Here is a 26722-nt window from a genome sequence, read left to right on the forward strand (position 1 = left end):
TGCTGCTGTAAACATGGGGGTGCATGTGTCCCTTCGAAACAGCATACCTGTATCCCTTGGATAAATACCTAGTAGTGCAATTCCTGGGTCATAGGGTAGTTCTATTTTTAATTTTTTGAGGACCCTCCAGACTGTTTTCCAGAGTGGCTGCACCAGCTTGCATTGCCACCAACAATGCAAAAGAGATCCTCTTTCTCTGCATCCTCGCCAACATCTGTTGTTGCCTGAGTTGTTAATGTTAGACATTCTGACAGGTATAAGGTGGTATCTCATTGTGGTTTTGATTTGTATTTCCCTAATGATGAGTGATATTGAGCATTTTTTTCATGTGTCAGTTGGCCATCTGTATGTCTTCTTTGGAGAAGTATCTATTCATGTCTTTTGCCCATTTCTTCACTGGATTATTTGTTTTTTGGTGTTGAATTTGATAAGTTCTTTCTAGATTTTGGATACTAACCCTTTATCTGATATGTCGTTTGCAAATACCTTCTCCCATTCTGTCGGTTGCCTTTTAGTTTTGCTGATTGTTTCCTTCACTGTGCAGAAGCTTTTTAGTTTGATGAGGTCCCAATTGTTCATTTTTGCTTTTGTTTCCCTTGCCTCTGGAGACGTGTTGAGTAAGAAGTTGTTGCGGCCCAGGCCAAAGAGGTTTTTGCTTCCTTTCTCCTCGAGGATTTTGGTGGCTTCCTGTCTTACATTTAGGCCTTTCATCCATTTTGAGTTTATTTTTGTGTCTGGTGTAAGAAAGTGGTCCAGGTTCGTTCTTCCGGATGTCGCTGTCCAGTTTTCCCAGCACCACTTGCTGAAGAGACTGTCTTTATTCCATTGGATATTCTTTCCTGCTTTGTCAAAGATTAGTTGGCCATACGTTTGTGGGTCTGTTGCTGGGTTCTCTATTCTGTTCCATTGATCTGAGTGTCTGTTTTTGTGCCAAATATAATTTTTTAAGTTTATTTATTTGAGAGACAGTGCGAGTGGGGGAGAGGCAGAGAGAGAGAGAGAGAGAGAGAGAGAGAGAATCCCAAGCAGGCTCCATGCTGCCATCACAGAGCCCAACACAGGGCTTGAACTCATGAAACTGTGAGATCATGACCTGAGCAGACACCAAGACACCCCTTAACTAACTGAACCACCCAGGCATCCCAGGAGTGGTCTTTTTCTTCTCCTCCTCCTCCTCCCCCTCCTCCCTTCCTCTCTCCCTCCCCCTCCCCTCCCCTCCCTCCCTCCTCCTCTTCTTCTTCTTCTTCTTCTTCTTCTTCTTCTTCTTCTTCTTCTTCTCTTTTTTGTAATGTCTGTGTTTTATATAATCTCATTGTGAGGCATCTACATTGCCAGTCTCTTCAAAGAGAGTTAATTTGTGAAATTATTTCAATAATAATAAAACAATAATTTATATTATTGTCAAACACTTTCAAAAGGTCTACTGCTCCTTTGCTCCTTCTGCATATTTTTTTCCTTTTAAAAAAATTATTTATTTAAATTCAAGTTAGGGACACCTGGTGGCTCATTAGGTTAAGGGTCCAACTTTGGCTCAGGTAATGATCTCACGGTTTGTGAGTTTTGAGCCCGGTGTTGGGCTCTGTGCTGACAGCTCAGAGCCTGGAGCCTGTTTCAGATTCTGTGTCTCCCTCTCTCTCTGCCTCCCCCCGCCCGCCCACTACCACCAAATAAAAACATTAAATCCAAGTTAGTTAACATGTAGTGTAGTATTGGTTTCAGGAGTAGAACCCAGTGATTCATTGCTTATATATAACACCCAGTGCTCATCCTGACAAGTGTCCTCCTTAATGCCCATCACCCATTTAGCCCATCATCCCATTCACTTCACCTCCAGCAACCCTCAGTTTGTTCTATGTATTTAATAGTCTCTTATGGTTTGCCTCCCTCTGTTTTTATCTTATTTTCCCTTCTCTTCCCCTATATGCATCTGTTCTGTTTCTTAAATTCCACATATGAGAGAAATATATTTGTCTTCTCTGACTTATTTCGTTTGGCATAATACACTCCAGTTCCATCCACATTGTTGCAGATGGCAAGATTTTATTCTTTTTGATTGCCAAGTAATAGTCCATTGTATATATATACTGTTTCTTCTTTATCCATTAATCAGTCGATGGACATTTGGGCTCTGTCCATAGTTTGGCTATTGTACATACCAGGAGTGGCCTTCTAATTGATGTTCTAACATGTGGAAATGCTCAGAGCCTATCCCATGGACACAGAAGAAGACCCTGCACACAGAATAAACCACATGGGGTACCTAGGAGCCAGGATGCCCCCAGGCCTTCATCTTACTTCCAGGGAAGCCCAGTGGCCAGTGACGATTGTCTGGCCCATGCCTGCCAATCTCCCTAGGAGAATGGTCCAGGTAAGACTCTGCTCCTGTCACAGCTGTCCTGGCATGGACTGCATTGTCCTCAGCCATCAGGTCCCTGTTCTCCCCTCAGATTCAGGAGTTCCCACCAGATCCATGGAGGTTTTAGGATTGGCATGGATTCTGGCCCTTTTCTGCACATACCATGCTCCACAGTTTCCCGGCTTCACCTTGTGTGGAGGGGTGCCTGTGGATGTTGGGGGAAACTCAAATCCCTCACCGATTTAACTCCAGAAGTTGCAGGAAACACTTCGTGGGGGATGAACTGTGGGGCTCTGTGAAGGGGATCTCCCAGGACTCTACCAAGCACATGAATCTCTTGGCACAGTTGGTACCAAGCCAGCTACCAACTATTAGGGCTGCTTGTTATTCTTTTTAAAAAGAAATTTAAGGGGCGCCTGGGTGGCGCAGTCGGTTAAGCGTCCGACTTCAGCCAGGTCACGATCTCGCGGTCTGTGAGTTCGAGCCCCGCGTCAGGCTCTGGGCTGATGGCTCGGAGCCTGGAGCCTGTTTCCAATTCTGTGTGTCTCCCTCTCTCTCTGCCCCTTCCCCGTTCATGCTCTGTCTCTCTCTCTGTCCCAAAAATAAATAAAAAACGTTGAAAAAAAATTTGAAAAAAAAAAGAAATTTAATGTTTATTTATTTTGGGGAGAGAAAGAGACAGAGTGCGAGTGGGGAAAGGACAGAGAGAGAGGGAGACGCAGAATCCGAAGCAGGCTCCAGACTCTGAGCTGTCAGCACAGAGCCTGATGCGGGGCTCAAACCCATGAACTGTGAGATCATGACCTGAGCTGAAGTCGTATGCTCAACCAACTGAGGCACCCCATTAAAGGAATTGGGATTGTTGGATGAAGGTAGGAATAATATCTGGGAGTGGAAATAAAGAGCAAGGAGAACATCCAATCTCTGGTTCCAGTGGTACATGGGGGAGGGAGAAGCCTTCAGGAGAACCATGTGTCAGGGGGCAACCAGGTTTTAGTTTGAACAGGAAGCTGAAGGAAGCCTTCAGTGAAGTCACAACACAGAGTAATTTGTTTATGTCCGTAAACCAAAGAGCAGAGTAGAAGGTGTGGGGGCCAAAGAGTTTCTATATATTTTTGAAGGTATGGAAATATTTATTACTTACATAATGGAGGTCTTTTGGGAGAGTAGGGAAGGCCTCTCAGAATGGTCTGAAATGGCTTAAGAGACCAAGTAAGGGATGTTAACTTTGGGTCTTTATTGTGGTCAGTAGGTATGGTGGGTGGGAGGACTGCCAAGCATAGGTGAGGGCTTGTGTGGTTTGAATCTCCTGCTGGTGTCAAAAGAGAGAGCACCAGCTTTCTTTCTCTCTTTTCTTTCTTTCTTTCTTTCTTTCTTTCTTTCTTTCTTTCTTTCTTTCTTTCTTTCTTTCTTTGTTTTTAAATGTTTATTTTTGAGATAGAGAGAGACAGAGAGAGAGAGCGAGCCGGGGAGGGGCAGAGAGGGAGTCACAGAATCTGAAGCAGGCTCCAAGCTCTGAGCTGTCAGCATAGAGCCCTATGTGGGACTTGAACTCACAAACTGTGAGATCATGACTTGAGCCGGAGTTAGAGGCTTAACTGACTGAGCCACCCAGACACCCCAAGCACCAGCTTTCTTATCAGCTTGTCCAAATGTGGGCATGGAGAAGTAGGAGGATGAGGTTCCAAAGCTATCAGCAAACACTAAAAAATGGAACCAGACCATTCATTATAATTCATCTCTGATGTTTGATGACTCAAACACTAATTGAATTAGTACTCGTTTAAATAAACTATATGGCACTCTCTGCAACCTGCAGCCTGAGGTTGGTGAGGGAGATGAAAATCCCACTAAATGGCTTTTTGAAGAGTCCAGCATTGTGTTTTCTGAGAAGTGACATGAGTGCCTCAGCTACTCCAGAGGGGATGAGGGTGTCCTGGTGAGACCTTTTACTTAGGCCTGAGCATAGGTAGAGAGATATCTTGACCTTGATTGATATTTTGGGGCTCTATCTGTGGGGTAAGAGGTTCTGAGAGTTCTTTACCCTAAAGGGGGCAACTTTTAAGGCAATGGCACAAAAGTTTGTAAAAATGTGGAGATGGGGCTATTCATTAGCCAGGCCATCCAGTGCTAAGATAATTGCCGGAAATTCAGCCCAGCCACTTGTGCTGACGTTTGGATCTGGTTCTTTATTAGGGAAGTCCTGGTTAAGAAATAAGGAACAGTAGCTCCCCACTGCACTCCATCACCTATGATGGTTGGCAGTGCTGCTTGTATAGTCTGTGGATTCCCTCTGCTGTTCACTTACTTCATCCCAGGTGGCTCTCCAGGTAGCCAAAGGGTCTGGGGAGGGCTGCCCTCCAACACCCTGGCATCTGGCAAGGGACAGAGGACAGAGGAGGCTGCCCCTTCTGCAGGTGGAATATACCAGGGGGCCCAGGTTTGGCTTTATACTGTACCAAGGTGGCCTCAGCAGTTGTATTGAGCTCATGGTGTACTACTCCCATAACCCAGAACACAATGGGCAGCTGGGTACAGAGATAAAGTCACAGACTCAGGGCCTGTGAAAGCCTCCATTTCTAGGAGGTTCCAGTATGTGGCCAGCAATTGCAGCTCTGGTAGCATGTAGTATAGGGCAAGGAAGGTAGTTTCTTGGATCAGAAGCCCTTGGACAATTTATGGCCATGATGGGTGGTCCGGAGACTCTGGGAGATGTGAAAGGAGGTTGTTGAATCCCCTGTGATGGAAAAGTCTTGGTGGGAGGGACACTAATGGGAATGTGGTGTTGGAAGCTGGACAGATTCTAGAGGATTTTGTTGGAGGGGGCCCCAACCAAGGTGGGCTGATTTGCAAGTCGCAACATAAATGGGGTTAAGTAAAATCTGTAGATGAGGAACATGTTGCCTCCAGAACCCCCAAAAGATCTAAAAGAGTTGTGGGTGCTGATAGGGACACTGATTATTTCTGAAGCTTCAAGGATGGAGCAGTCCTTGGTTTACAAAACATTTTTGGCAACTTAACAGAAGTGGCAGGGCCTTGCACTACATTTGGGGGCAATGGCCCATTCCCTTTGGTGAGCTGCTTTGTATTTGTATGTCCTGAATAAGCGACACACAAATGAATGTCAATTAAATCACCTTGGAGGAGGATGTCATCAATGTAATGTCACATCTGTGCTCCCAGAGGAAGGTGGATGCAGTCAAGACTGTATGTGACAGTGAGGCTGCTGAGGCACCCTATGGGTATCCTAGTAAAGATATATCATGTTCCTTCAGAGGTGAAGGCAAACTGTGGCTGAATGGCTGTGGACGCCATTGTCTAGATGTCCTGTTCACAGTGCCAACTCCAACTTTTACCATCACCTGCATGGTGGATGGACCCCACCCAAAAGTTGGTTCAGATGTCAAGACTGACAATGCCACACATACCAAGAGGGCATGAGGTGGTTTATTACTCACATAACTGAGGTGAGCAGGGCAGGGTTCCTTGGGGAGGCCCAGAGTGGCTTAAGGAATGATGGAAGGGCACTGAACTGGGTGTTTGCTGTGCCTGGGATGAGGCTGCAGTACATACTGCACATTTCCTGTTAAGTGGGACTTGAATGGTTTGAAATCTGCTGGCACCAAGGGGATGGCACTCAGGCTTCTCTCTCAGCCCGTTTCCCAAGAAACATTTCCAAGGACATCATCAAAGTCAAAAGAAATTGTGGCTGACCATTTGTTTCCCAGACTTTCTCTTTGGAAATGTGACATTCCAAAATCAAAACTCTCAGGCTGCAGATAGCAGGCCCCTAAATGTGGTCAATTCTGCCCAGACACTGAGTATGGACAAGGGTCCAGTAGAGCTTGACACTCACTCCTCCTTCCTGTCTCCAGACTCCCACAGCCATGCCTCAGCCCCAGGAGTCTCCCAACAGTGTGGAGGCCAGGGGAAGGAGAAAAAGGAGTTGATGAGGGAGTGATACAGAGGACATGCTTGCCCCTAGAGCCTCTTCTCCACACAGCAATGGCCCTGTTAAAATGTTAAGTCATCCAAATCCTCCAACATCTCCTTTCACCCAGAGTAAAAGCCAAAGTCCTTGTCATGGCCACGAGGACTTTTGTGATATGGCCCATTACTACCCATCCCATCTGCTTCTCCCTCTGCTCACTCAACTCCTAGCCATACTGAACTCCAATGATTCTTGAACACTCTAGACCTGTTCTGCTCAGGGCCTTTGTACTGTGTGAATGGAAAAACAAAAGTTGTTTTTCCCAGTTATTGCCTAGGCATTTTACTGTATGCTAACCCTATTATCAGAGTCTGGGCATTTAGATAAGAACGTGAATTCAGTGCTCACCACCCTAACCACTTCCTAAGTAATAGGTGCCTGCTACCCTGTTCTCTTATTTCTTGCTTGCTCATGACCTGGGATGATGGACTGCCCTCCATCATTGTGCTCCCTTGCTTCTGGGATGTGTGTGTAGCCAATCTTGTGACTTTACTTCCTTTGTGTAAGTGTATTGAAACTGTGCCTTCAATCAAAAAAGACTCTGGGTTTTCACTTTCCCAAAGCTGGAGCTTGGATAACGAGAGAGTTACCTGCCAACCCGTGTGGGTGGCTTGTGAGTCCCACCTCAGCCAGTCATAATCTGCACATTCCTAATACCCCAGATCTGGCTTCCCAATAAAACCAGCTATTCTTGCCGTCAACCCCACTCCCCCATTTTCACTGGTCATTTTCTCATTTGCTTCAAGTTGTCACTCAAAGGGCATTGTGGCAAGGCCTGCTCTGACAGCCCCCATTTAAAACAGAATCTGCCAAAACACCCACACCTTGTTTCCTGCTTTCCTTTCACCTCATGACAACCATGACCATTAGGCCATTTTTCTCTACCCACTGACCTCAAGGACAGACTTGTTTCTTGCTGTGTCCCTATGAATGGCATGTAGTAAGTATCTCACAAGTATTCACTGGGGGGTGGGGGTGGGGCTGTGGAATCCAGGCTGGACAATGGGGAATGTGAAGCCAGAAAGGATTGCCTGACAGTGAGACAGAATGAGGGTTAACAGATGGAGGTCTCCATGGAGTAGAAAGATGAGCAAGTGAGGATAACAGAGCAAAGCTGTCACCAAACTGCAAGTGTGACAGTTTGTTATCTAGCATATTGCCTTGGGAAAACAGGGCTGAAGTGGAGGGGAGTGAGTAGTGATGGGCTACCCTGATGGCCTCTGAGAGAAGGGTAGGCAGCCCACTGTAGCCCAAGCCCATGGAACCAAGCTGCGCACCCTTGATCCAACTTTCACATACTTCTCTCTTCAAACCTCTCCCTCCTCATTTGCAGCTGATGATTCTGCCTCTACATCCTTGAAAGCAGAGAAGTCAAGCCCTTATCTTCCTACCTCAACTGCAAACCTGACTACATCTGCCCATTAATGCCTTTCCTCCTGAACCATGAGGGAAGTGCTTCTCCGTCCACCCATCCTAGGATACTCCTAAATTGAGACCTGGTGGCTGGCACCCAGGGGCCTCTCTCGTGGCAGATGTGTTGCTTCTGGGCCAACTCCCCCTGCTCACGGAGAAGGGCACAGCTCTGGGAAACTGAGGAGAGGCCGGTCCCCACCTACTGGGGGCACTCACAGGTCCTCCATAAATGTCTGGCGATGAATGGGCCTGGGAGAAAACAACCTGGGAACTTGTGGGGAGAACAGGAGGGGCATGGAGAGGGCAGGCCTCTGTGGGGCCAACAGCCAGGACCATAAGGCACAGAGCTGGGAAGTTGGGAAACACCTGCATGTGTACTTGTGCAGCAACCCTGAGCGGAACTGTAAGCAGAAAGCATGACCTCAGACTCAGGCACAAGGGCAAGGGGGGCGAAGGGGTCCTGCATCCAGTGACTGTATGGGAGGGTCAAGAAAGGGTGAGGAACTGGTGGTAATGACTACACACCACTTCTGGGAAGGATGACTATAATTCAAACTGAAAAGCTCGACCTGATATATGTAAACAGAGTCTCATTATAACTATAGAAAAGAACTCACTATGACTAATTACCAAATAAAAGAATTACTGTTGTTATTTTGAACCAAATGTCAGTTTACTTTTTTGGTTCTGTTTGATTATAGTAATAAACTCTATTCATGAATATGCATCTTCTATCATCCTTTTCCTCCTAATAAATGTGGCAGTCTGATAACAAAATGTATAAACAAAACAAACAAGAAACAAGAGGTCACAGGAGGCTGGAATGATGACAGGGGAAGGAGGGTTGAGGTTTTTTGGACAGTGGGATATGGGTTTACAGGGCAGCAAGTGAGCCTGGCTTCAAGTCTGGGAAGTGGGTGAGGCTGGGACATGGCCAGAGGAGTCGGGAATGGAGCTCTGTTTCACTCCCTAGCATGGATCAGCTGGTGTTTGACCAACTTGGACCGCTGGCTGAAGGCTTTCCCACAAGCAGAGCAGTCATAAGGCTTCACGCCGGTGTGGATCCTCTGGTGCTGGATGAGGACTGAACGCTGACTGAAGGCTTTCCCACACTCACTGCACTTATATGGCCTTTCACCAGTGTGGATTATCTGATGTTGAATAAGGTGTGAACTCTGGCTGAAGCCCTTACCACATTCGACACATGTGTATGGCTTCTCGCCAGTGTGAACTTTCTGGTGGTGAATAAGGTTTGAGCTTCGGTTGAAGGCTTTACCACACTGGTTACATTCATGAGGTTTCAATCCATTATGGATTCTCTGATGCTGAATGAGAGTTGAACTCTGGCTGAAGGTTTTTCCACATTCGGTACATTCATAGGGTTTCTCCCCAGTGTGAACGCGCTGGTGAAGGATAAGGTTGGAGCTCCGACCAAATGTTTTTCCACATTCCCGACACTCATAGGGTTTGTCACCTGTGTGCACACCCTGATGCTGAATGAGAGCCGAACTGTGGCTGAAGGCCTTCCCACAGATGCTACATTCATACGGTTTCTCTCCTGTGTGGATTATTTGGTGCTTTCTGAGCACTGAGCTGTAACTAAAGGCTTTTCCACACACATTACACACATGAGGTTTTTCTCCAGTGTGAATTCTTCGATGCTGAATGAGGCTTGAACTCTGACTGAAGGCCTTCCCGCAGTCACTGCACTTATAGGGTTTCTCTCCAGTGTGAACCCTGTGATGCTTAATGAGGTTGGAGACCCGGCTGAATGGTTTGCCACACTCATTACACTCATAAGGTCTCTCTCCAGTGTGAACTCTCTGATGCTTCCTCAGGTGTGAGCTCTGGCTGAATGCTTTCCCACACTCATTACACTGGAAAGGCTTCTCACCTGTATGAATCCTATGGTGTTTAATGAGATTTGAGCTCCGCCTAAAGGCCTTCCCACATTCATTGCACACATACGGCTTCTCTCCAGAATGAATTCTTTGATGCTGGATGAGGTTTGAGCTCCGCCTAAATGCCTTCCCACATTCACTGCATTCATAGGGTTTCTCACTCATGTGAGACTTCTGGTGCTTTTTAAGGCTTGAGTTCTGGCTGAAGGCTTTTCCACATTCATTGCATACGTAAGGCTTCTCACCACTGTGGTTAATCTGATGCCTAATGAGGTTAGAATGCACACTGAAGGTTTTCCTGCACTCGCTGCACTGGTAGGGTTTTACACTCACATGAGACCTCTGATGACTTTTAAGAAATGAATTCTGACTGAAGGATTTTCCACATTCATTGCATATGAAGGACTTCTGTCCAGCATGGATTGTCTGATGCTGGATAAGATCAGGGTTTCCTCTGAAGGTTTTCCCACAATCATTACATATGAGTGGGCCTTCGGCTACGTGAAGCCCTTCATGGCTAGTTAACTCCACACTGTGTTGGAAGCTGTGGCCACACATGTCATACATATGTGTTCTCTCTTCTGTAGGAATTCCCTGAGATGCCGTTGGGTTTGGGCTCAGACTGAAGCTTCTCACAAAGTCATTACAGCCTAGCTCTTTCTCTAAGGTGCTGCCAAGGAGCACTGCCACTGGTGTGAAGCTCCGCTCCTGGTAGTGGGACTGCACCCGTTTCTCATTGTCAGGGGCTGCCCAATCTCCCTCCAGGACATCCTCACAGAGTTCTCCAAGCTCAGAAGCCTGGGAAAAATCACTGGTATAGTTTTCTGATACTTCTGCCTGTGATTCCAAATCCTCAGAAACTTCTCTCTTCTGAAGAAACTCCTTGTCCTCAGTCCTGGTGTCCCAATCTGAAATAACAAACACAGTCACTTGGAAGGAAACAGGAAAATACAGATGACACATCTGGGAACGTGGGACCCATTAGGGGTGGTAGTCCTAGATCTCTCAAGGGGGCCACAGAGGGGGCTGGGATGGCTTTGAGGGGACAAGGCTGCAGGGCATTCAACCTACAAGACTGACCCTCACTCCCCTGACCCATATCTCAGAAAATCACCTGTAGTCCCCCCACTGGCTCAGGCCAAAATCCTGCCCCTCAACTGTCCCTTTCCTGTCTCACAGCAGGTCATCAGCAAGTCTTGTGAGCTCTACCCTGGAGCGCCTCAAATGCAGGCACTCACCATTCCCACCATTACATGCCTTATGCTATATTGTTAAACACTCTACCGTTTTTTCTTTCCCACAATGTTTCTTGGGCCAGTATTTGTTTTCTTAGCACCAACTAATGGCATTCAGGCTTTGCCTCAGAAGTCGCCAGTACAGAGAGGCAGGCTCTCTGCTGGCAGGTGCAGAGGGACCTGTTCCGTTCAGAGAAGCAAGGGTGGTTCTGATTGCATAGTAGGCTAAGAACTGCAGTAGGGACTTGCCTAAAATATCAGATTCTGTCCCGTCAACAAAGAGGCCTTCAGAGACTGAGCCCTGTCCTGCCAAAGCAACGCTTACCCCCTAAAAGCTGCAATTCTAACCGGCATTAGCTGGACAATTCTGTGCCCTGGTACAATGTTTTAAGCTGCTGTGTCCATCTTTCTGAAGGCAGAAATGTGCACAACATTCCTCATCACACTAGAAAGGCTCTGCCTGGGTGGCTCAGTCTGTTAAGCATTCGACTCTTGACTTCAGCCCAGGTAATGATCTCACGGTTCGGGCTTTGTGCTGACAGCTTGGGGCCTACTTGGGATTCTCTCTCTCTCTGCCCCTCACTTGCTCTCTCTCAAAATAAATAAAAAAACATTAAGGGAAAAAAAGGCTCTGACACCTCTCCCTCTTCTCCCTTCACACCTGAAGGAACAAGGAAACCCTCACTCCCCTGGATCTCTCTCTCAAAGATCTTAAGTTTCTGTCTCATTCAAATGGAGACACCCAGACCACTCTGTTGCAGTTTTTTCCTGCCTGGATGTGTAGTAGTTTATCTGCCCTCCCACCTTTCCCTCCTGCCCAGACAGCCTAGTTACATCAGAGCATTTCAACATCCTCCCAGGCCCTTCCTGAGCTCACCCTCACCTTTGCTGTTATTCCCTGAGCAAGATGGATGCACTCACCTTACGATCTACCCCACTTGGAACACCCTCCCCAGATAGTCCTCATACTCTTTCCTTTACTTCTGCCTGGTCTCTGCTCAAACACACTTCACTGGGCATATCTTCTTTGACCATTGCCCCTTCTTGCTGTCTCCTGTACAGCCCTGATTGCTTCCTTACAGGGCTCCATGTCCTGGGACTGGGGCGGCTTCTGGCCATAGTCAGTAGTATTGAGTATGTGGGTGAAGGCCACCCCCCACTCTGCTTCCTTATGCTTACTGCCCTCTGACCTGCCCCTCAGTTCAGGCCAACACTGCCTTTCCCCACCTGCAAGTTCTAGAATCTAACACAACAGCATTCTGTGTCCCTGCCTCATCTGGACACTTCAATTCCCCTTGGAGCCACCAGTGATCTCAATGCAGACTTGGCCTGGCCACACAATCATCCTACCTGCCTGCCATGCCCACACATCTGGTAGTGACAGTTTATGCTCCAGACACACTGTGTAGTGGCATCCCCAGCTGGAAGCCCCTACACACTCCTTGCCCATTGCATGGAGTCTGTCCCAGACTCTTATGGAACTCAGCCACATGGCTGGCTTAACACATGGTGCCGTGCTTTACCCTTCTGCTGACCCTCGGGCAGACCCTTCATCACTTGCTGCACACAGGCTGACCATATTTTTTCATGAGTCTCAGTGCCCCTCAGGTCAGGAGCCCTGGCTCTGGGGTGTTTAGGAAATGTCCACATGATGCTGGGCCCTTAGGAGTAATGGGGGGAGGGCTCAGCGAGGACTGCAGGGACAGACAGGGAGGCTGCTATGGGAAACAAAGGTCTGGACAGAATGGCCTAAGGCTCATTACGCCCTCCATGCCCCAGTGACTGACCTAGGGAGCCTCCCACCTTCTTCTGGCTGTGTGTGGAGAAGGGACCAGAAGGGGATGACATACAGGAGCCAATGAACCTTTTCCCTAAATGGTTGAAGAGTACCCATTTTAGGCTTTGTGGCTGTATGGTCTTGGTTATATGGTCTGCTTTGTTACAACCCTGAAAAGAATGTCAAAACCATTCTTTGCTTGCAGGCCATTAAAAACAAAACAAAACAAAACAAAACAAAACAAAACAAAACAAAACAAAACTCCAATACTGGCTAGCTGGATCTGGCCTGTGGGTCACAGTTTGTTGACACTAAGATTCCTGGTGTGGCTCAGGAGATGGTGGCCATGACGAATGATTTTCAGGCCCAAGCCACTGTTGACCTGGAAGCCTTTTATTGAAACAGGAGACAAAACTGGGTCCTATGGGTGAGGATGGTGAGATGTCACTTCGGATTTAGTCAATCTGATGTAATTCTTCTCTACAACCTAAGAACTGTTGGAAACGATGAAAGTGCCTCTTTTTAAAGGAAATATAAAATTAAAAAATGTGGTTTCCCTTAAGAAAATCTCTTTCTCTGAGACAGAGAAAGAGACTTGAAACCAAATGCAGCTGTTTGTACTGTCCTTGCCATTCCCATGACTGATCTCCACTAAAGAAAAGGGTGAGGACTCTGAGTCCTTCTAGAACACAACAAACTTACCAGTATTTCCTGAGAGGAAAAAAACACTCTTCAAAGATCTTTATCATAGGTGGCTTCCAGGTTTATGGAAAACAGCTTAGGTAAGTACCCAAGTCAAAGCCATGCTCATGTGACTACCGCACATGACTGTGGTGCACTGGCTACTGCTGGTGGCACAGCAGTGACCTCACCTAGCACCTCACTCAGCACCTGCCATACAGACTCCAAGTGGCATCATACTCAGCTGGGGGCTCCACTAGTATTCCATCTCCTGAGCAGCTTTCATCTCACTTTACTTCATTTATTGAGGTGGCATTTACAAAAATTGTTTTAAATGAACATTTCAGTGGCACTTAGTACATTTACAATGTTGTGCAATGACCACCTCTATCACCAACCATTTCCATCACTCCAAAGTAAAGCATCTTACCCATTACAGTTTATCTTATCTCCCCTCCCCAACTCCTAGCAACCATCAATCTGCATTTTGCCTCTATACATTTATCTATTCCTGATTATCTCATAAGAATGGAATCCTCTTACATGTGACTTATGTCTGGATTCTTTCACTTAGTCTAATATATATATTTTTTTTTTTTTTTTTTTTGAAATTCATCCACACTGTAGCATGAAGCAGTGTTTCATTCGTTTTTTTTTTTTTTTTTTTTTGGATGAATAATACTCCATTGTATGGATATACTACATTTTGTTTATCCATTCATCCACTGATGGACATGAGAACTGTTTGCTTCTTTGGGCTACTGTGAACATTGCTTCAATAAATATGATATACATGTGTTTGAGTATCTGTCTTCAACTCTTTGGGTATGTATCTAGCATTGCTGGGTCTTATGATAATGCTTAAAAAATTTTTTTTTTAATGTTTATTTTTGAGACAGAGAGAGCTCAAGCAGGGGAGGGGCAGAGAGAGAGGGTGACATAGAATCTGATACAGGCTACAGGTTCTGAGCTGTCAGCACAGAGCCTGACACAGGGCTCGAACCCACCAACTGCGAGATCATGACCTGAGCTGAAGTCCGATGCTCAACCGACTGAGCCACTCAGGCACCCATATGATAATGCTTTATTTAAACTTTTGAGCAACTGCCAAATTTTATACCATAGTAGCTGCACCACTTTACATTCTCACCGGCAAAGTATGAGAGTTCCAATTTCTCTACATCCCTGAAAACACTTGCTATATATTTATTAAACCACCCTAGTAGATATGAAGTGGTAATCTTGTTGTGGTTTTGATTTGTATTTCTTAAATGACTGAATACATTTAAGCATCTTTTCATATGTTTTTTGGCCATTTGCATGTTTTCTTTTGGGAAGTGTTTATTCAAGTTCTTTGCCCATTTTAAAATTGGGTTGTCTTTTATTGTTAAGTTGTAAGAGTTCTTTTTTTTTTAAATACATTTTAGGACTTTATTATTTTCAAAATGTTTATTCATTTTGAGAGAGAGAGAGAGAGACAGAGAGGGAGGGAGGGAGGGAGGGAGGGAGGAGAGAGAGAGAGAGAGAGAGAGAGAGAGAGAGAGAGAGAATGAAGAGAGAGAGAGAGAGAGAGAGAGAGAGAGAGAATGAGAATGAATCCTAAGCAGGCTCCATGCCATCAGCACTGAGCTTAACATGTGGCTCAATCTCACAAACCATGAGATCATGACCTGAGCCAAAATCAAGACTCAGATGTTTAACTGACTGAGCCACCCAGGCACTCTGAGTTGTAGTTCTTTATATATTCTGGGTACTAGACCCTTATCAGAAATACACTTGGCACAGAATTTTCACCCATTCTGTAGGATGTCTTTTTACTTTCTTGATAATGTCCTGTTTTGTTTTGTTTTGAATTTTATTTTAGAGAGAGAGAGAATGCATGAGTGGGGGAGATGGGAAGAGGGAGAGAGAGAATCTTAAGCAGGCTCCATGTTGATCTCATGACTCTGGGATCATGGCCTGATCTGAAAGTAAGAGTCAGATGTTCAATCGATTAAGCCACCCAGGCCTCCCAATAATGTCCTCTGATACCCAAAAGGTCTAAGTTATGATACAGTCCAACTTACCCATCTTTTTCTCTTACTGCTCATGCTTTGGTGTCATATTTAAGAATCTATTGCCAAACCCAAGGTCGTAAATTTACCTGTTTTCTTGTAAGAGTTTTATGACTTTATTACTTATATTTAGGTTGGTGGGCCATTTTAAGTTAATTTTTGTATACAGTATGAAGTAGGGGTCCCAGTTTATTCTTTTGCATGTGGATATCCACTTGTCCCAGCATGTTTTGTTGAAGAGTTATCTTTTCTCCCTGAATGGTCTTGGCATCCATGTTGAAAATCAATTTGTCATAAATGTCTGGGTTTATTTCTAGGCTCTCAATTCTATTCCATTGACCAAAATGTTTTGATTACTGCAGCTTTGTAGTAATTTTAGAAACTAGTAAGTATGAGTTCTCTCACTTTGTTCTCCCTTTTCAAGCTTGTTTTGACTGTTTAGGGCCTTTTGTAATTCTATCTGAATTTGAGGACTATTCAATTACTGCAAAAAAAAAGGCCATTGGAATTTTGCTAGGATTTGTACTGAATTTGTAGATTGCTCTGGATAGCATGGACATTTTAACACTGTTAAGTCCAATTCATGGACTTGATGTCTATTTAGGTATCTGTTAATTTTTGTCAAGGCTTTGTAATTCTCAACACACAAGTCTCTCACTTCCTTGGTTAAATTTATTTGTATTTTTTTTTCTTTTGATGCTATTAAATGATGCTAGCTGTGGGTACTTCACGAATGCCTTTTTACATGTTGAGGAGTTTCCCCTGTATTGAGTTTTCTGCTTTTTTTTTTTTTTAATCACAGAGTGTTTATTTTGTCAAATACTTTTTCTGCATCGAGATGATTACATTCTATTAGTTCTATTCATTCTATTAATGTGGTAAGTGACATTGGTTTCGTTATGTTAAACTACCTTTAAACATTTTTTTAAAGTTCATTTAGTTTTGAGAGAAAGAGAGAGCGGGGGAGGAGCAGAGAGGGAGAGGGTGAGAATCCCAAGCTGGCTCTGTGCTGTCAGCATGGAGCCTAGCAAAGGGCTCAATCCCACGAACCGTGAGATCTTGACCTTAGCCAAAATCAAGAGTTGGACACTTAAATGACTGAGCCACCCAGGTGCCCCATGTTAAACTACCTTTGTATTCATTCCTGGGTTACATCCCACTTGGTCATGGGATGTATTCTTGAGTCACTCGGGTAATTTTTTTTGTTTTTAGGAAGTTTTTTCATTGAGGCTATATGATTTGTTGGTGTAGAACTGTTAACAGTCTTCTTTTATACTCCTGTTTTGTAAGATTGGTAATGTACATTTCTGAATTTTTAAATTTTTGTGTCAGAGGTTTGTCACTTTTAATCTTTTTAAAAAACCCAACTTTTGATTTTGTTGAATCTCTACTGTTTTCTACTTTCTATTTCATTCATCTGTGCTCTAATGTTTATTATTTCCTTCCTTCTGTTACCTTTGGGTTTAGTTTCCTTTTTTTTTTTTTTTTGGTAGTTCCTTAAGATATCAAATTAGGTTACTGCTATAAATTTCCCCTTTGGCACTACCTTCCTTGCATACCGTAACTTTTTGTTTGTTTTGTCTGCAGACATTTTCCAATTTCCTTTGATTTCTTCTTTGACCCCCTGGTTAAGAGTATGTTGTTTTATTTCTACATATTTGTGAATTTTTCAATTTTCCTGCTGTTATTGACTGGAAATAATACTTTACATGACTTCAACTGTTTTCGACTTATTAAAATTTATTTTTGGCCCTAACATATATGGTCTATGTTGGAGAATGTCCATATACACTTGAGAAGAGTATGTGCACTTTTGGGTGGTGTGTACATATATGTCTGTTAGGTCTGATTGATTTATTGTGTTGTTCAAGTACCCTATCTCATTATTGATCGTCTGTCTAGATGTTCTATCCATTTTTGGAAATGAGGTACTAAAGTCTCCAACTATTAATGTAGAACTATCCATTTCTCCCTTCAAATGTATATTTGCTTCATATATTTGGGAGTTCTCTTTTTGCATGTAGAAGTTTATAACATATCTTCCTGATGAATTGATTTCTTTTATCCAAACATAAGTTCCTTCTTTTCTCTTATAGTTTTTAACTTAGTTTATTTTGTGTGGTATTATAGCATAGCTCTCTTTTGGTTACTATTTATTTGCATGTAATATCTTTTTTCACCTTTCACCTTAAACTTATTTGTGTCTTTGGATCTAAAGTAAGCCTCTTGTAGACATTATAGTTGGATCATGCTTTTTCATCCACTGTGTTAATATCAGCCTTTGGAGAGCTTAAACCATTTACAATTAAAATAATTACTGATAAGGAAGGATGTACTTCATTTTGCTATTTATTTTTGGTATCTCACCTTTTTTTGTCCCTTGTTTCCTCTATTATTGTCTTCTTTTGTGTTATTTTTTGTAGTGTACCATCTTAATTTTCTTCTTTCTTCCTTTTATGTATATTTTAAAGATATTTTCTTAGTGGTACAATGGGGATTGTACAATGGGGACAATTAACATCCTAATATCCTGAAGCAATGTAGCATGGTCCCCCCATCCCAGCTGTTTTAGTTTTTATTCCTCCAGCTTTACTGAAACATAACTGACATACATCATCATATAAGTTTAATCACAGTGTGATTATTTGTATACTGATACATGTACACTGTAAAATGATTACCATCATAAGGTTAGTTAACACATCCGTCACTTTACAGTTATCTTTTTTTTTTTTTTTTTTAAGTGATCTCTATACCCAATGTGGGGCTTGAACTCATGACCCTGAATTGAACAGTCAGATGCTCTACTGACTGAGCCAGCCAGACAACCCCTTTTATTGTGGTAAGAACTTTTAAGGTCTACTCTCTTAGCAATTTTCAAATATAGAATATAGTTAATTATAGTCACCATGATGTACATAATATCCCCAGAATATAACCATCAAGTATGAACTGATATCAACTTAGCCACAGCAGCATACAAAAACTCTGCTCTTATACACCTCTGTTCCCTACTTTCATGTTGTCAGAAATGTATCTTTATACGTTGTGTTTAATAACACAGATTTATAATTATTTTTACAAATTTGTCTTTTAAATCATTTAGGAAATAAAAGTAGAGTTATAAACTAACAATACAATAATACTAGTTTTTATAATTACCTATATAGTTACCTTTACCAGAGATTTTTATTTATTTATATAGCTTTTAGTCCCTACCCAGTGTCCTTTCATCTTAACCTGTAGGACCTTTAGCATTTCTTATAGGGCAGGTCCACTGGTAATAAACACCCTTAGCTTTTATCTGGAAATATCTAAGAATATCATTTTTTAAAGGGTAAATCTGCCAGATATGGAATTCTTGGTTGCCAGTTTTTTTCTGTCTCTCAGCACTTTAAATAGGTCATCCCACTGCCTTCCAACCTCCACGGGCTCTGATAAGAAACTGGCTACTGCTCTTATTCAGGATCTCTTATAAGGGACGGGTCACTTTTTTTGTTGTTTTCAAGATTCTGTCTTTTGACAATATGATTATGAGTCTTTGTGTGAATCTCTTCAAATTTATCCTAGTTGGGAGTTTGTTGCACTTTTTGAATGTATATATTCATATCTTTCATCAAATTTGAGACATTTTGGCCATTAATTCTTCATATATTCTTTCTGCCCCTTTCTCTCTTTTTTCCATAACGTGTATGTTGGTTTGACTGATGGTATTCCATAGGTCTATTAGGCCATGTTCATTTTTTTTCAACCTTTAGTCTTCCTGCTCCTCAGACTGAATAATTTCAACGGTTCCACCATCAAGTATGCTGATTCTTCAGGTTTGTCTGCTCAAATCTGCTGTTGAAACCCTCTAGTGAATCCATTTGTTATTGTACCTTTCAACTCTAGAAGTTCTGTTGTTTCTTTTTAGAATTATGTAACTATATATTGTATAATTATATAAATCTAAAACCTCTAGGTATTTTATTTGCACATTGTTTTTCTGGTTTCTCTTAGTTACATGAGCACATTAAAGATAGTTGGTTTAGGGGCGCCTGGGTGGCGCAGTCGGTTAAGCGTCCGACTTCAGCCAGGTCACGATCTTGCGGTCCGTGAGTTCGAGCCCCGCGTCGGGCTCTGGGCTGATGGCTCGGAGCCTGGAGCCTGTTTCCGATTCTGTGTCTCCCTCTCTCTCTGCCCCTCCCCCGTTCATGCTCTGTCTCTCTCTGTCCCAAAAATAAAATAAAAAACGTTAAAAAAAAAATTTTTTTTTAAAGATAGTTGGTTTACAGTCTGTCAAGTATCTGTGCTTTTTTTAGGGACACTTCCTGCCACTTAATTTTTTTTCCTTTGAAGGGCGAGCCTTATTTTCCTTTTTCTTTGTATTCTTTGTAATTTTTTGTTAAAAGCTGGACATTTGAATATTTATTGTGATAACTCTGTAAATCAGTCTCTCCGTCCTCCAGGGTTTGCTGTTCCTGATTGTTGAAGGCTACAATCATCTGTTCATCTAGTGACTTTTCAAACAAGTTTTGCAAACTAAAATAAGTCTGTCATGTGAGGTCACTGAGGCCTCTGTTTCTTTAGCTCGTGTTCAGCTAGTCTTTTGACAGAGATTTCCTTGAATGCTAACAGTAAAAGAAAAGTAATACCACTCTCCCATTTTTTATGCTGGGGTACTATTTGAATACTATATATAACTATCTTAGCTTTCTGCTTTTACTGAACTTAGAGATGATCCAGAGGTGAAGTTATGATTTTCAGAGGTCTTTTCAGAGCACATTTCCTGTCCTGGGCATGTATGTGGCTTTCTACATTCCCTGATATACTGGGGTGCTTTTGAAAGTCCTCATTTCCCCAGCTTTTCCTCCTAGGCTTTAGGTGGTTGACTGTACTGTTAAGTGATATCCTAGGTGGTTGGGGAAGGTAGTTCCCCTTAGAATGTTTTTGAGTCCACTACTTTTCTGCCCTGAGTAAGTTCTGAGTTAGGCAAAACAGAGACAAGCACTTTGCATCAATACTTTATCCTACCCCACATAGCTTAGGACAAACAAAATACTTTCTAAATAGGTCTTTTTTGCTCCCTTTGGAATCAGGGACCATGATCACACACTGGGAACATAAGCTGCTCACTTTACGACTGTTACTGAGCCAGGGAATGTTTGCGGACATGAGCAAGTAAAAACACCACAGAGCTTTCCTATCATTTTTAAGTTGTCTTTTTCTTGATTTGGCATTCACTTGGTGGCTGTAAACCTATTTTCTAGATTCCTGACGAAGTTGGTCCTGGCAGTTTCTGCTTGTTTTTGTGGAGGACTGGGTATTTGGAACCACCTACTCCACCATTTAGTTCCACAAGTAGCTTTTTATTTTTTTAAATGTTTGTTTGTTTATTTAGAGAGAGTGAGCAGGGGAGGGGCAGAGAGACAGGAAGAGAGAATCCCAAGCAGGACTCCATGCTGTCAGCACAGAGCCCAACATGTGGCTTAATCCCATGAACCATGAGATCATGACCTAAGCCAAAATCAAGGGTCAGATGCTTAACCGACTGAGCCACCGAGGCTCCCCTCCCCTCACAGTGGCTTTTAAAACATGCGCCTAGGTGGCTCAGTCAGTTATGCGACTGACTTGGGCTCAGGTCATGATCTTGTGGTTTGTGAGCTGGAGTTCCATATCGGGGTCTGTGCTGACAGCTCAGAGCCTGGAGTCTTCAGATTCTTTCCTTGATCCCTCTCTCTCTTCCCCTACCCTGCTCATACTCTCTTTCTCAAAAAAAATAAAAACATTAAAAAAAATTTAAAACATAAGTTACCATCAATCTGTTCTTTTTTTTTTTTTTTTTAAATTTTTTTTTTCAATGTTTTTTATTTATTTTTGGGACAGAGAGACACAGAGCATGAACGGGGGAGGGGCAGAGAGAGAGGGAGACACAGAATTGGAAACAGGCTCCAGGCTCCGAGCTGTCAGCACAGAGCCCGACGCGGGGCTCGAACTCACAGACGCGAGATCGTGACCTGGCTGAAGTCGGCCGCTTAACTGACTGCGCCACCCAGGCGCCCCCAATCTGTTCTTTTTTAATGGAGCAGGGCTTGGCCTCTCTCACCATTCTCTGCCTAGCATACCCTTAACCACTCGGTTCACAGTCTGCCTCTGTGTGGAACAGTCAGCAGACCTGTCTCTCAGGGCTACTTCTACTTCCTGGGACCTCATCATGTCTCTCATCCCCTAACACTCTCCTGCTCCAAAACACCCAGGACTGCCTTGTACCACCTCTGCTTACTGGGGAAGGTCACTGAGAGGATGCGACCACTGGTTGACTTACGAGCTGGATCCAGGCAATTGGAGGCCCCTCATCCTCTCACTTGTCCTTGGGTGTACATACTGCTTGCCTTCCCTGCTACCAGAAGCTGCCTCAAGGACAGACCCTTGAGACAGTGATATGGTGCTGAGACCATCTGGACAGTACGTATGACTAAACCCAGTTAAGGCCACTATATCAACTTTTAAGATTTGGCAGGCAGGTGCTGGGATTTACTTGTATTGCAGCCACTCATGACAAGCTTAAGTAAGTTCTCTTGCTTATTAAACTGCCACCTACCAATCGGGGTGGCCTGCCTGGTTATTCAGCTTCTCCTTCCCCTCCGTGTATAGGGGCCAGTTTAAGTTATACCCAGGAAGTTAGTTGTCAAGGTTTGTCAACCAACACTGCCATTATCCCAACCTTCCCTGGTCATACAGAGTCTGTACATTGCCCGGATGTCCTGAGAATAACCATAGGTCCCTGTATTTAAGAGTGCCTTTTGTAAAATAGCCAACATCAGATCCCGGTAAGGAAAGTGAACGCTACTATCCACCCTAATCACTGCTGAGAGGTCCATGAAAAAGGCAAGCTAGTTGAGGGATCTTTGGAAAAGGACTCTAGCAGTGTTCTGAAGTGGATGAGAGTGGCTGAGTAGTGTGAACACAGCCAGAAGGGAGCAGGATGAAAGCCTGAATTAGGGCAGTACCTGAATCAGGTAGGGCAGTAACTGAATCAGGCAGTACCTACCTGCCTGAATGCAGGCAACCATCATTAGCCTGGAAGTTGGGCTGGGCAGGCCTCAGCTGGTGACCATCATACCACACCCCTCCAGGTCAGGTGGGGGAAACGTGTGTCCTGCTCTGGCACCAAGACAGCCTGGGGCCAGGCCAAATTCCGTTCTGATCTCTAGCCTTGGCCCTCAAGTCCATGAGGCACCCTATCCCTAATGATGACATGGTTGCCTTCTAGGGGTAAGCACAGGGTGACATGGATAAAGTCCCTCTAGAATGAGGGCACCAGTGGGGGACTTGCTCCCAGTACCTGGCCGCTGATGGTGAGAGGGGGTGGTTCCTGGCTCAGTGTAGTCACAGCAGTGGGGATCACGGAGTGTTGATCCAGGGTGGGTCACAGCAGGAGCATCACTCACACACGCCTGGGCTGCAGGGGTCCAAGGGGATGGTCTAGGAACTGAGGGCTCCATTTCTGCCTCTTCAGAGCGAGCTCTGAGGCTGGGCATGGCTGGGACCTGGAGACCAACAAGGATGCAGGTGAATGTGCAGGGGGCCTAGCTCCAGGGATCCATCCTCCCACCAGGTAGGGGTGTCTTTTTCTACTCCTACAGACTGAGACCAGAGGAGGGCCTGCTGCTAGGTCTCAGGAAGGGGTAAGATGCTGACCCCAGGGCAAGGTGAGCACAGTGTCCCCCTAGAAGGGATCCTGCCATGACAGAATAGTCCCACAAAACCTGCACCCACCATGGGCCCACCCCTAATTCCTGACACAATGTCCTGAAGGTGGACCATCTGATCCATTCATGGCGGACCACCATGGTATCTGAGTTGTGTCCTCCTGGCAGCATCCACAGTGGGTATCCCTGTCTTCCCACTCTACCAGTGGCTCCCTCCCAGGCTTCCCCTTATCTCCCTCTTCATGTTCGTACCCCAGGGTTCACTTTTGAACCTATACCAATTTCTTTGATTAAGGAAGGCATCAAGACCCTTATGTGAAGATTCCCAAGCTTGGGCTCATCTCCAGCTCTAAATGCTCCTTCTGAGAAGATAAAATATTCTCAATGACACATGATGGGTCCGAGTTAGTCATTTCCCCCACTGCTCCCACTGCCCTGTCTCTTCAAATGCACCATGCTCTGCTCAGTGGCCCACACGTTTGTGGCAATACCCCTTGGCCCCTTATTCACACTGAACCATTGATAGATTATAATGACCCCTCTGTCCTTCAGAGACTGAGAAGACAAATCAGGAAACGCTGGCAGAAGCCCACTGTGGACACTACTTGCTTACTGGGTAGTGGGAAGTATCAGCCTTCCCAGTTGTGTTGTTTTGTTTTATAAGGCAAATGCCTGAATTAAGCTTTGATTGCTGAGGCATCCACTGCAAAGAGGCATCGATTTCAAAGATGGTTATTGGAGAATAAATGCATTGCCAGCCACTGGACTAGATAAAAAGCCTGGCTGCCTCCCCTGACTGAGCCTCCTTTTAGCAATCTTGGTTGATTCTGATAACTGGTCATTTGGGTCACTCGTCATTTTTCTCTTCCTGAACTTTAAATTCCCACTCTTATGTTTTAAATTCACCAATAAAGAGTAGCCTACAAAACCCTAGGTGTCCACCTTCAACTCCAATAAAAGCAGAAGCCTAGGCCGATGCACTTCTCTCATTACTTGCCACCTCACTGTGTGGCTCCAGGTGTGCTAATCTATAGGCCCTTGTTTTGAAAGTTTCCTGATGGTTTTTGTTGCAGGTAAGAACCACAAGGGTTGATCCAACCAAATCATTGGTTTTTGACAGGCTGAGACCGCAGGAAACAGAGGAAGCAAGGAAGGAGCAGCACCCTGGGGCAGGGAGGCATTTAAACCAGGCCCAGGGAAAAGGGCTTAGGCAATGCCTGGTTAGAGAGGTAGGAGAAGATGGGGCAAAGATGTGGACAGAGCTCAGAGGCAGGGTCATTGGGATAGAGACTATCAGGGCCCTTGGCTGCCTGAGTGGTGAGGCACCGGCCACATTTCTATATTAGGACAGACAGAACTAACCTGACACTGGTGCTCAGGGGAATGGCACAGACAAGATTCAAAGCAGGGACAGCACTGACTTAAGGTGTCTGTCTATGCAGCAGCAGAACAGAGCAGATGCTGCTTCCATGGGGGGAACCTTCACTCTCCCTCTTCCAAGGGGAGACTCAGTCATTTGCAATATTCATTCAGTTCACTTTATTTTAAAGTTCATTTATTTTGAGAAAGAGAGTTTGCATGCAGGAGGGGCAGAGAGACAGGGGGAGGGAGAGAGAGAATCCCAAGCAGGCTCCGCACTGTTAGCATGGAGCCTGATGTGGGGTTTGAACTCGTGAACCCTGAGGTCATGACTTGAGTTGAAATCAAGAGTTAGACGCTTAACTGACTGAGCCACCCAGGCGCCCCAGTTCATTTTATTTTAAAATTCTTGAAGGCGCACCTAGGTAGCACAGTTGGTTAAGCATCCTACTTTTGACCTAGGCTCAGGTCGTGATCTCACAGTTCCTGAGTTTGAACCCCGCCCTGGCGTCTCCTCTGATCGTGCAGAGCCTGTTTGGGATTCTGTCTCTCCTTCTCTCCTGCTTATGCGTGTGTTTGCTCTCTCTTGCTTTCAAAATAAATAAATAAACTTAAAAAAATAAAATAAAATTCTTGAAATTATCATCACTGTCACTGAATGGAGGCACAATCATATGGCTCAAATATGAACAGGCAAAAAAGAACTTCCTGGCCAGCCACTGAGTTCCCCTTCCCAGTTGTTGATGTATCCTTCCAGAATAGTCTATGCTCATTTTACACCTTGTTTTTCTCACCTCAGTATATGTGGGAACTTGCCCAGGAGGCTATAAACCCAATCTATTGGGTCAATCTATGGTAAACAGAACGTCCCTCAACACCCATGTCCACATCCCACTCCCCGGAACCTGTGGATATGATACACTACACAGCAAAAGAGACTTTGCAGAGAGAATTAGCTTGGTGGACCCAATCTAATTACATGAGCCATTGCTGGCTCTGAGATGCAAGGTCTCTGTGCAAAGATTGGGACCTCAAGAGCTAAGGACAGTCAGCAAGGAAACAGACACTTCAGTTCAATAACCCCAAAGGATTCGATTCTGCCAACAAGCCTGGAAGCAGATTCTCTCAGCTAAGAGCCCAACAGGGTGCTGAGCAGAGACAACTGGGAAAGACAAGCAGACAGCAGCCCACTGCAGGCATCCACAGGATGGACACGGCTCATCCCTCAGCCCCACTCACGTGGAGGAGAATAAATTCCTCTCTCCTCAGAGCTTCTTCGCCACCTGAAGAGTGAATCCATCTCCCGAGGCCTCCAGGCGACAACCTCACTTCTCATGCAGCTCAGTACAGTTCTGACGTTCGCACCCAAGTCCAGAGGCCTCTCCTGAACCCCAACCCCCATGCGCCAGACACCGCACCCCTGCCCCGTCGCCTAAGGCAGCTTCGCCACGCAGCTTTGAGGTAGGCTCCGGGGCGGGTCAGGATCGGCCTTCCTGGGCACCCTCTGGAGGGCGCCCCTCAGGCCCGCTCCGGGGAGGGGCCTCCGAGGCCCCAACCCCGCCTAGGCCGAGCCGCCCGCCTGCCCCTCTTCCCACGACGCCCCGCCTAGACCACCCGTGGCCGGCACCCACCGCTGGGGTATCGGAGTCACGCGGGAGCGCGGTCCAAAACGTGGGGGTTTCGCCGGCTCGAACTCCCCACTCCGGGTAATCTCTCCCGGCACCGCCGCAGAAGTACTGCGGCTGGGCCCCGAGACAGACCCCGGAAGTCCCTCTCCCGACTTCCGGGCCAACGTCGTCGCTCTAGGCGGCCGGAGGCCAGAGCGACTTGGTGGTCCCGCCCCTAGTCCGGCGCGGAGGTGGAGCTCCCTAGCTTTCCTGCTTCAGAGTCGACCGAGCCACTAGTGCGGTGGCGACTAAATGTGAAAATACGACGGTTAGAAATGCAGAAGAATGAGCCGTGCCGCTGTAGTGAGACTTGGATGCCCAATTCCTGGAATGAAACAGACTGCAGCTTGATGAAAACATGAGGGCGCACGTGGTAGAACTGAATCCCTAAATCAGTAAATGATGGGGCAGATAGATGGAAAAACTGAAATTCCTTACATAGATAATACACATTTAGTGGGAGTGTCCATGGAACATTTACAGAAGTTGATTATACACTTAGACATTAAGAATACGAGTTTTAAGGTATGTATTTGACAGGCAATTATCAAAGTTAGAAATATATAAAGTTGACTTAAAAAACGTCAGTATTGGAAT

The 26722-nt window shown here is 45.0% G+C and overlaps 1 protein-coding gene across 2 annotated transcripts; it reads right to left on the reverse strand.

Moving 5' to 3' along the window:
• Positions 1-5785: 5785 nt before the first annotated feature.
• Positions 5786-26228, reverse strand: ZNF16 (zinc finger protein 16). Of its 2 annotated transcripts, none has more exons than XM_058699542.1 (3): positions 26090-26228; positions 22733-22937; positions 5786-10569 (listed from the first exon to the last, which is right to left on the reverse strand). In XM_058699542.1, exons 2-3 carry the CDS (start codon positions 22926-22928, stop codon positions 8723-8725), a joined length of 2043 nt encoding a protein of 680 aa, XP_058555525.1. In that variant the 5' UTR covers positions 22929-22937; positions 26090-26228; the 3' UTR covers positions 5786-8722. The 2 variants fall into 2 exon arrangements, with proteins under 2 accessions (XP_058555525.1, XP_058555526.1); XM_058699543.1 differs by lacking the exon at positions 26090-26228 and adding an exon at positions 25698-26069.
• Positions 26229-26722: the final 494 nt, after the last annotated feature.

Source organism: Neofelis nebulosa, chromosome 14, assembly GCF_028018385.1.
Source record: "Neofelis nebulosa isolate mNeoNeb1 chromosome 14, mNeoNeb1.pri, whole genome shotgun sequence".
In the NCBI taxonomy this organism is placed as follows: Eukaryota; Metazoa; Chordata; class Mammalia; order Carnivora; family Felidae; genus Neofelis; species Neofelis nebulosa.

Bases quoted from the DNA above. Each gene is read 5' to 3' on its own strand.
- ZNF16 (XM_058699542.1), bottom strand. From the start codon at position 22,928: ATGCCCAGCCTCAGAGCTCGCTCTGAAGAGGCAGAAATGGAGCCCTCA. The intron at 10,570-22,732 runs GTACTGGGAGCA...TTGTTATTTCAG, and splicing joins CTCTCACCATCAGCGGCCAG to ATTGGGACACCAGGACTGAG.